We start from the raw sequence: 10439 nt of genomic DNA, 5'->3' as shown, positions 1-10439 counted from the left end.
TCACATACATCACGTACATCACACGCATCACATACATCACATACATCACGTACATCACACACATCACATACATCGCATACATCACATACATCACGTACATCACACACATCACATACATCACGTAAATTACATAACCACATACATCATGTACATAACATGTCACAAACATCACATACATCATGTACATAACATGTCACAAACATCACATACATCATGTACATAACATGTTACAAACATCACATACATCATGTACATAACATGTTACAAACATCACATACATCATGTACATAACATGTCACAAACATCACATACATCATGTACATAACATGTCACAAACATCACATACATCATGTACATAACATGTTACAAACATCACATACATTATGTACATAACATGTCACAAACATCACATACATCATGTACATCACATGTCACCTAAATCACGTTCATCTCGTGCATCACATACATCACGTATATCACTACATCACATACATCACGTATATCACTACATCACATACATCACTTCTATCACTACATCACATACATCACATACATCACATACATCACATACATCACGTATATCACTACATCACATATATCAATACATCACATACATCACATACATCACATACATCACATACATCACATACATCACGTATATCACTACATCACATACATCACATACATCACTTCTATCACATACATCACATACATCACATACATCACATACATCACATACATCACATACATCACATATATCAATACATCACATATATCAATACATCACATACATCACATATATCAATACATCACATATATCACATACATCACATACATCACATACATCACATACATCACAAGGAAGCGTAGCGCTTGCTCGATTGTTGTTTTTTTTCTCTTTTAATCCCTACTGTCAGTTTACACTTTCGTAATAGTTGGATCCGACTATAGTGAATATAAATGTAAATCTAAGTAGTGAAACAATGAAGAGTGCTTCCATGTTACATATATAAAGACCACATTTTTTTGTGAGAGAAAATATGGGACTGCGTCGACCAGGGTAAGTAGTAGTGAGCCCCGATACGGCAACACTGCTAAGAGGTAATGCAGGTACTAAGGGAGCTAAACTCTAGACTCTATTAAAACATCTCACATGCATGTAATTACCTCCCCAGTAGTCAATTGTCAGATGCCCCGCCTTGCTCCGTCCCCACCTGGTCACACCAGACTTCCAGGTTTGGAGCCCTTTAATTTACTTATATTTAATTCGCTATCTTGTCTCATTAACAATACTTTGGTTCCAAGTGCTGCCTTTATGTATGTAGTATGTCTGTATTAGGCTAGTCAAACTTGAGAAAGCCTGCTCGTACCCTCTTTATCCCCCTTAGAGTTTAATAGGTTCGGGTATTCATTCGTCTTCACATATCAATGGCTGAAGCCCGTTGTATTAGTTATATCTTGCTAGGGTGAACTGTTTAGCTTCAGATAAATATTTTTAGTTTGCTCTGAGTGTAGCTTAACCCTAACATATTTTAGAAATTCTTATAAGCGAAAAAAATAAAAAAAACAACAACATTATGTTTTAAATAATAAATATCTATGAATTAATTCAATTCCCAGAACAGAATTTGAAACATCTCAGAATAGAGTACAATGTATATTTCCAGAGTCCTACACCTAAATTATGTTGCATCCCAGTCTCTAGATAATTTCTTGTGTCAGGTGTTTCTCCAATCCATAGACGTTTGAATTACGAAATATATAGTAACCCTTCTTCCCTATAATACATGATAATAAGCAATCGGACTTGACTCTTAAAGAGGAATTCAAGGGTTTATATGGCGCAGACCCGCTGCGACCTCAATATTTTGCCACATCTCGTTTCTTTAAATATCTGACCAGACTCTAATCATACTGACTACCCGGTTCCAAGATGAAATAGATAATCTCTCCATTCTCCCTTAAATCACTGTTTCTGTTTTGAGACTCATTGCTAGAGGGCAAAACGTTTTCAGATCTAGATTTATTTGCAAGACTTGGACTCTCTTGCTGCTTTTGGTTGTAGATATGCCCATCAGTTTGGAGCACGTCTGTAGTGAAAAGTTTGTTGTAGACGGGCTGAACTTGACCGGAAGTGTTTTGGGAGACTTGCTTTGCGTGCTGTGGGTATTCGGAGTCACTGTTCATTCCCTCCTCCTTTTGGTAAGGAAGACTGTTGTAAGGGTTAAGCCTTTCTCTGCTCTCTTGCCCTAAAATAGAATACATGTCTTGATTGCCTCCTGCTTGAGAAGAATCCACTTCTTTTGTTTCGAATATATTTATATCTTCGTATAAACTGGAGCCATTAAAAGAAGTTCGATCCGTGGATAACTCAGAATTCCTTTGGTTTATTGCTTTATTCGAAGTTATCTTTCTTTGATTGCTTTCTGTTGCGATTGTTGAGTAGTACTCGAAGAGTTCGGGGTTAGCTACTTCTGTCTCAGGTGCTCGAGCTTTGTCATACAGAGAAATATACTGATACCTGATAGATCCAGTATCGACCTCACTAATAGTGGCATATACATCACAGGATGTTGGTCTTGGTCGAGTGTTTTCTTTGTCGAAGACTTCAGTGGCAATATCAGTATACTCCCGAGACTTTCTTGATTTCCCGTGGGCGGTCGCTTTAAGCTTGATTTCATTCTTTTCCACGAGCAGAGGGTTGACATTGCTGTCACTTTTTGTGTTGTCTCGTTGTGTTCGCAAGTCGTTGAGCTGGATGTTTTCTAAGTTTAAAGCATCACTTTTTCTGGGTTTGATTTTACCCTGAATGTTATTGTTCAGGCCAGCGATAATGACGTCAGCTCGTAGCCTGCCAAAGTCGGCGGCTTTTGTTAGACCATCTTCTTGGGTTTGAAGTGTGTCGTTGTCGAAAAGGGGATTATTGTCTTTATCGATGTTTGTGCCAGAGCTGTCCACGTTAGACTTCGTATGGTTACCCACGTACTCTTTTGAATGCATTGGCGAATAATCAGCGAGAGGAATATGATCAAATGAGGTTTGATCTGAACCGCTTGTGTTGCGCTTCGTGCTCTTCCAGTTTCTGAAGCCATTCGTCTTGTACCGTTGCGCCCTTGTGGCTAGTTGACTCCTCTTTCTGTGCTTCACGTACAAGCATAGGAGTATACCCAACACTGACAAAGCTGCTGAGCCGAGCACTACGCCTAGAACGATCGGGACGGTGTCGTCGGAGTGCCGAAGAGTGCTTGCGAATACCGACAGGTTAACTGTGACATTCGGGTCAAGTGTGGTCATTGTATAGAAGACGGTATCGTTTGTTGAGACCGTCGTTAAGATGACTTTCTGGTGTGAGGTCACATTGTCTAAAGTGGTAATGTTGTTTTGCTCAGAAGTAGTGTCGGTACTAGATACTCCAACTAACGTCATGGATTGGTGTGACGATTTGGAGGTAAAACTTGAGAATACAAAAACATTTGAGCTTGCTTCAACGGAAGCCGTAAACTCGCTTGGAGCTAAGCTCTCACTTGTAGTCAGTGTTGCAAGAGGATGAACTGCCATCGATAGCATGCTTGGATCTCTTATGGAAACCACAATACTGGTGTCTATTCTAGAGTTAACGGTTTCAGTAGATGTTGAGACAACTATATTTATATTGTTAAATGTATTCGTCATCGATGAAGGGGTAATAGCTTCAGTTGTTTGTGTGATTTGATCTGTAGATTTATTCGTATCCCATGCGCTATTAACAAAAATCATTGTAGCACTAGCTTGTACAGTTTCAGGGTTACTTGCAGTCGTTAAATGTGCCATAGGATATACGGAACTACTAAACAACGGAGATTCTGTTTGAGTTTCTTTATAAACAGTCATACTGTAACTTGCGCTGCTGAACACAGGAAGATTGAAAGAAGTTGATAAGCTTGTAGTTTCATCTCTAAATGAACTGATTATTTCATTAGGTATACTTGCAGTAAGAGACTTAGTTGTCAAGAACTGAAATTCGTTCGATAGGTCGTCAACACTAAAACCTGTTAGTGGACTGGTTATTGATCCATTTAAAACATGAGTTGATTCAATGGAGATATTGATATTGTTAAATGTATTCGTCATTAATGAAGGGGTAATAGCTTCAGTAGTCTGTGTGATTTGATCTGTAGATTCATTAGTATCCCATAAACTCTTAACAGAAATCATTGTAGCACTAGCTTGTACAGTTTCAGGGTTAGTTGCAGTCGGTAAATGTGCCATAGGATATAAGGAACTACTACCAAATAACGGATATTCTGTTTGAGTTACTTTATAAACAGTACTACTGTAACTTGCACTGCTGGACTCTGGGAGATCGAAAGAAGTTGATAAGCTTGTAGTTTCATCTCTAAATGAACTGATTATTTCATTAGGTATACTTGCAGTAAGAGACTTAGTTGTCAAGAACTGAAATTCATTAGATAGGTCGTCAACACTAAAACCTGTTGTTAGAGGACTGGTTATTGATCCATTTAAAACATGAGTTGATTCAATGGAAATATTTATATTGTTAAATGTATTCGTCATTAATGAAGGGGTAATAGCTTCAGTTGTCTGTGTGATTTGATCTGTAGATTCATTAGTGTCCCATGAGCTTTTAACAGAAATAATTGTAGCACTAGCTTGTACAGTTTCAGGGTTAGTTGCAGTACTTAAATGTTCCATAGAATATAAGGAACTACTAAATAACGGAGATTCTGTTTGAGTTACTTTATAAACAGTCATACTGTAACTTGCACTGCTGAACACAGGGAGATCGAAAGAAGTTGATAAACTTGAAGTTTCATCTCTAAATGAACTGATTATTTCATTAGATATACTTCTAAGAAATGTAGTTGTTTCTAAGAACTGAACTTCTTTAGATGGTGTTACTTCTAGGAAAGATGATAGGTCGTCAACACTAAAATCTGTTAGTGTACTGGTTATTGATTCATCCAACGTATGAGTGGATTCAATGGAAAAAGTTAAACTATTCATTTGTAAGCTTTCAACAACAGATGAGCTGGGAGAAACCTGAACACTTTGAGACTCTATAAAACTAATGCTAGAATCATGCGAAATTTTAGACTCCAGTGACACAGTGGTTAGGATTTCATTCATTACAGAGGTAGGCTCCAAAACAGAATCAGTTAATGTTAAAAAATGATCATGACTGATTGAATTAGTTAGATCAATTACATCGACAGTATGTAATGTTCCCGATATCCATAATCCGCTCAACACAGTGTCAGCTACTGATGAGGTAGATGAAGCTGATAGCGTTGATGTTGTAGGTGAATCCAAAACAGAATCAGTTAATGTAAAAAAATTCTCATGACTGATTGAATTAGTTAGATCAATTACATCAACAGTATGCAATGTTTCCGATATCCATAATACGCTCAACACACTGTCAGCTACTGATGAGGGAGATGAAGCTGATAGCGTTGACGTTGTTGTTAAACTTTGTGTGGACTCTAAGACAAAATCGGTTATTGAAAATGATTGAAGATGGTCAGCGCTGAATGTACTGTCGACCACCGTAACGTCGAGAGACGACTGCGATGTTGTTGTTACGTAAGACTCATTCAGGACGTCCATCGCCGTTGCAGATTCCGACGATGACGTCACAAAGGTCAAAGATTTCGATGACTCTATGCTAGTTGGTAATATTGTCTGCTCCAGCGATGCAGACTCTTCCACCGAGTGAACCGTCTTATTGATATCACAGTTTGTTCTCCTGCTGTTGACTAGTCTGCAGGTCGAGTTCTCAAACTCAATAGTAAATAGTAAATACGATATAGAGCCATTTAGAAATGGGTCTAACGACGAACATCTAGTGGTGCTAGGTTCAACTGTGGCGTTCACTTTAGCACATGTGCCAAATTGACCTTTAACATTAGTGGAAGACAAACATAATGAAGAATCTGAATCATTAAATTCTACTGAATTATTCCCCTTCGTTTCAAGGACTGTTAGACTGTAGTTGTTTATTTCCAGGTGCACTTCGCAACTGGTTAGATTCACACATTCAAACAACCTGCGACAGAGAAACATTGAAACAAATTACTACATTATTTTTTAGTTTAAACAGGATTTTTAAAAACAGTGAATGTAATTTGACTTCTTGTACAAAATAGTGTAATAACCATGTTCTGAAGGGGATCTACGGCTGCACACTATAAATAGACTAAAATGAATAGAAGAGAGAAAGAGGAAGTGGACTGTTTTGATGGTTGTTGATATCCGCCTTGAATTGTAATTGATGTCATTAAACTTATGGTGTCATTGTTTCCTCGCCGTTGAGTTGCTTGCTGCAAAGGCGTAACAATATCTTATCTTTGGTAGGCATTTATAACTGCTGTACTTAATTGTGTAGCCCAATTAGAGTTCTTATAAATTGTCCGTCAAACATCCGAAATACTGGACCAATATTTGTTGAATTTTTTTTTTATAAAATTGTTTTCATTTTTTTAAGAACAAAAATTGTCTTAAACATGAAATCCATTAAGTCATATTTTATGTACACTTTTACACCTGTGGCAAACAATGTTATCATTTCGCGCCATCCCCCGTTAAGTGACCGCTCCTGTTAATTCTACCTTTTCTTTCGGGTATGCTCCTGCCTATAAAAACATTTAATCATATTACGCATAAATAAAAATCAATAATATATACATCGAAATAAATATATTATCCATTTAATTATGGATCTGTCTATGATGGAGTAGAGCAGCAGTTCTCAACCTTTTAGGCTCGGCGACCCCTTTTTACAATCCCCAACTCTGCCGCGACCCCCCCCCCCCGCCCCACCACACACACACACATACAGCAATAGAAGAGTAGACAATAACAATCCATATTTTCGATGGTTTTAAGCGACCCCTGGCAAATCGTCAATGGACCCACAAGGGGGTCGCGACCCACAGGTTGAGTACCCCTGGAGTAGAGTGATACGGTACACTTACTGTGTGCAGTTGTCAGTGTCAATCAACACTGTAATGCTGTCTTGGTCTGTTGTGAGATAGCCCTCACATAAATATAAAGCCAGCAGCGACATTAAAACTGGCACGTGTTCGGGAAGTAGATACCTTGCCTGAAGCATTTTGTTCTCCTTTACCTGCAAGTCTACGGACACAAAATATCTGATTTAATGTTTAATGTATTTAAATTATCATATTATAGCATTGTTGAAACCTTAATTAATAAAATTCACATTCTCACTTTACATTTGAAAAAAATTTTAGAAACTAATTATATTTATAACAACAGTATGTTCATATTTGAACTATTTTTATTATAACCTATGACTCAAGGAAGGGACGCGGTGGCTGAGTGGTTAAGAAGCGCTTCCCTTCTGAACCTGGGGTCCTGGGCTCGAATCTTTGGTGAAGACTGTTATTTTGAATTTCGGGATTTAAGGGCGCCCCTGAGCACACCCAACTCTAAAGGGTGCCTGATTTTAGTTTGGGAAAGTAAAGGCGGCTTGTCGTTGTGCTGGCCATATGATACCCTGCTCGTTAACCGAGGGCCAGAGGAACAGATGACCATAACATTATCTGCCCTATAGATCGTAAAGTCTGAAAGGGAGCTTGTGACTCTCAACCGCAATCAGAGATGAAACATCACTGTGTATACCCATGTGATTGTCCAAAGAGTTGAGCCGAAGGCTCTTCGAGCTCTAGGCATGTAAGCCTGCTTGAACAAAACCGTTCTGTCTGGAAGAGGTCCAAGTCAATGTCTATGTAAAATATTGCTATTTCCGATATATCCGGCACTCCGGGCGCATGGACTAGAATGCATGGCCGAAGGCCTAGCACACCGGGAACCTCCCTATTTTCCTATGTTGTACCAAGCTAACCTTGCAGGGCTCGTCATTAATGTAACGGTCCATTGAGGAAAGGCGCATGGATTATTGACAAGGACAGGGAAGCTCTCTTTCAACTCCGCACCGTGCAATGGGAAAGCTCTCGCATTCCCTTAGACACTCCACAGGAGTTTTGTTTTGCTATTCATTTAGCCTAATCACTTCCTCTAGCGATCGTTTCCACCCCGAGTGCCACGTTGAGGCAGAAGAGCATACCCAGGCACAGTATACCCTACTTCGTTTGGAGTTACAAAGTTATCAAACTTTCCAATGTCTTTATAGATTTGTTTGTTTCACACTTCAAATATACACTTTGCATTACTAAATAGTTATTCCTTTTAAACTTAGGAAAACTCAAAAACAAAATCTGGAAGGACAAAGGCATCAACTTTAGACTGATGCGCTACCTGGTCACGGCCACATTCTTATATGCTTGCGAATTTTACACGCAGACTGCAGAGCTAGAGAGGAGGATCCTAGCAATGAAATTGAGATGCTACAGAAAGATCCTAGGTATCAATTACCAAGACGGCACCAAGAGTCTAGAAACAGGATAAATACAGCAATCGGAGCCAACGATGAACTGCTTACTGTAAAAAAACACAAGCGTAAACTTTATGGCCAGATCACAAGGGCCTCGGGGCTAGCAAATACTTTCCTTCAGGGAACAGTACCAGGAAAAAGAAGAAGAGGCAGACAGAGAAAGCGATGGTAAGACATAAGAATGGACAGGCCTGTCATTCAATGAAATTCTAACCGAGGCAAAATGGAGAAAGACGGTCAACAGATCTTGTGTGGTGCCCAAACGGTTCAACAGACTATGGGTAAGGTAAAGGTGGTAGTACGGGTAAAACGTAGTCGACTTATGTTTCTTGAGCACTTAAAGACAGCACTCAAATCTCTTGGGTGGCCTAGTCGTTTTGAATAATTTCTAAACCAACGTATGGATAGTCTCGAGTTCGAACCAGTACCGTTCAGATGGACAAACAAGCGAAATAAAAAAAATACTTAAATAAAGACAAAGATTATCCAAGAGGAAGAACTCCGCATTTACAAACCATATTTCAATACTGTTTTATTTATTTCCCTTATGATAACAGAAAAAAGTTACCATATTTAATTAACTAATTGGTAAATTTTTGATTGATTCATGTTAGATCAAGTACAATGAATAATTTTGCTAAGTTTCAACTTGGTCCGATAATAGGCAGTGAGATCTAATAACATGTTCGAAATTTGTACCAGGCAGCCAGACAGACAGACAGACAGAGCTGAAAAGTTTTGTAGTAAGTCGACAAATTTGAAAGACCACTCGCTAAGCTTTGCGTCTTCAATGCAATTCTTTATCATTCATATACAATATATATATTTACGCCTAGATGGTCTTTAGACTTTTTAGCAGCCTGAAAGAGTAAAAGCTGCCACGAGCTTTGTATGGTCTGTCTGTTCGTTCATCTGTCCGTCCCGTTTAAATTCTCAAAATTAGAAAAGATCTTTGAAATGCGATTTCATGATATTTTGCAGCTTTGACATATTTTGAAGCGGATACAGGTCATTGCGAAGTAGGATTATAGCTAGCGTTATTTTCTAGGTTTAATCGTGACAATCGGAGAACCATTAAAAACCAGTATGGCCTTTTCCCTGCTGGAGCCGCCACGGTAATTCGCTCTCCTTTTATAAACCTCTTATGAAGTTTTAGAAATACAGTCCGTCCTCGTCAGTGGTTTTCTTTTGGTCTCAAATATAGATAAATAAAGTTAACTAAAACTGAGCATACTAAATCTATATGATAGTGTGAAGAAACAAATCAAATTAGCTAATTGTACTTGCGTTAGTAATGAACAGATGTTCTAGAGGACAGTTAACGCTATAAGTTTTAAACTAAGGCGTGTCCCATAAAGAAAAAAAATATCATAAAAAGACGAATTTATTATAAGATTTCTAGACACATCCTTAGCCTTATAAAATCTGTATAGCAATGAAACAACCAGAAATCACAAATCATATATCTGAGAAATATTTAGATTAATTACTTACGTTCCAACAATTAAAAAAATATTTTTAACACAATTTATCCACACATATTTGGTAATGAAAGATGACAACTTATTGCCGACTAAACAATGACTTTGACGTCCTGTACCAGCAAACAGGTAAACGATACGCGAATAAAGGAAGTGAATCGTGGTAATCAAGTCATTTCTGTCTTTGGAAACTCCGTGACTGTGTTTTACAAAGGTAACTCTACAAAGAGAATAATAAGGTCATAAATACATCTAAAAATGGTTGAGATTATTTTAAAAGCTTTTTTAGCTATTTCATGAACAAATAATTTCCTTGAATAGCAATAGTAAACATGACCAAGTTACCTAGTCACTGATTTATTAGTTTCTTACCTGGAATGTTATACAGTTTCATCTGATCAGTCAATGAAAAACGGCATTTGCTTTCTCCTGCACTAGATCTATTTAGACGTCCAGATCACATGGGGGCGAGGTGGTAGAGTGGTTAAGCGCTTGGCTTCCTAACACAGGGTCCTAGCAGGGGCGTAGCTAGGAATTTTCCA

General features: G+C 38.2%; 1 protein-coding gene across 1 annotated transcript; it reads right to left on the bottom strand.

The window, feature by feature from the left end:
* Window positions 1–388: 388 nt before the first annotated feature.
* Window positions 389–10439, bottom strand: LOC106068621 (serine-rich adhesin for platelets-like). Its single transcript, XM_013228058.2, has 3 exons — window positions 9911–10439; window positions 6975–7134; window positions 389–6046 (listed from the first exon to the last, which is right to left on the bottom strand). The coding sequence occupies exons 2-3, from the start codon at window positions 7109–7111 to the stop codon at window positions 1906–1908; spliced, it is 4278 nt and encodes a 1425-aa protein (XP_013083512.2). The 5' UTR covers window positions 7112–7134; window positions 9911–10439; the 3' UTR covers window positions 389–1905.

Source organism: Biomphalaria glabrata, chromosome 11 (genome assembly GCF_947242115.1).
Source record: "Biomphalaria glabrata chromosome 11, xgBioGlab47.1, whole genome shotgun sequence".
NCBI classification, from domain to species: domain Eukaryota; kingdom Metazoa; phylum Mollusca; class Gastropoda; family Planorbidae; genus Biomphalaria; species Biomphalaria glabrata.
This window is presented reverse-complemented; position numbering and strand designations above follow the sequence as displayed.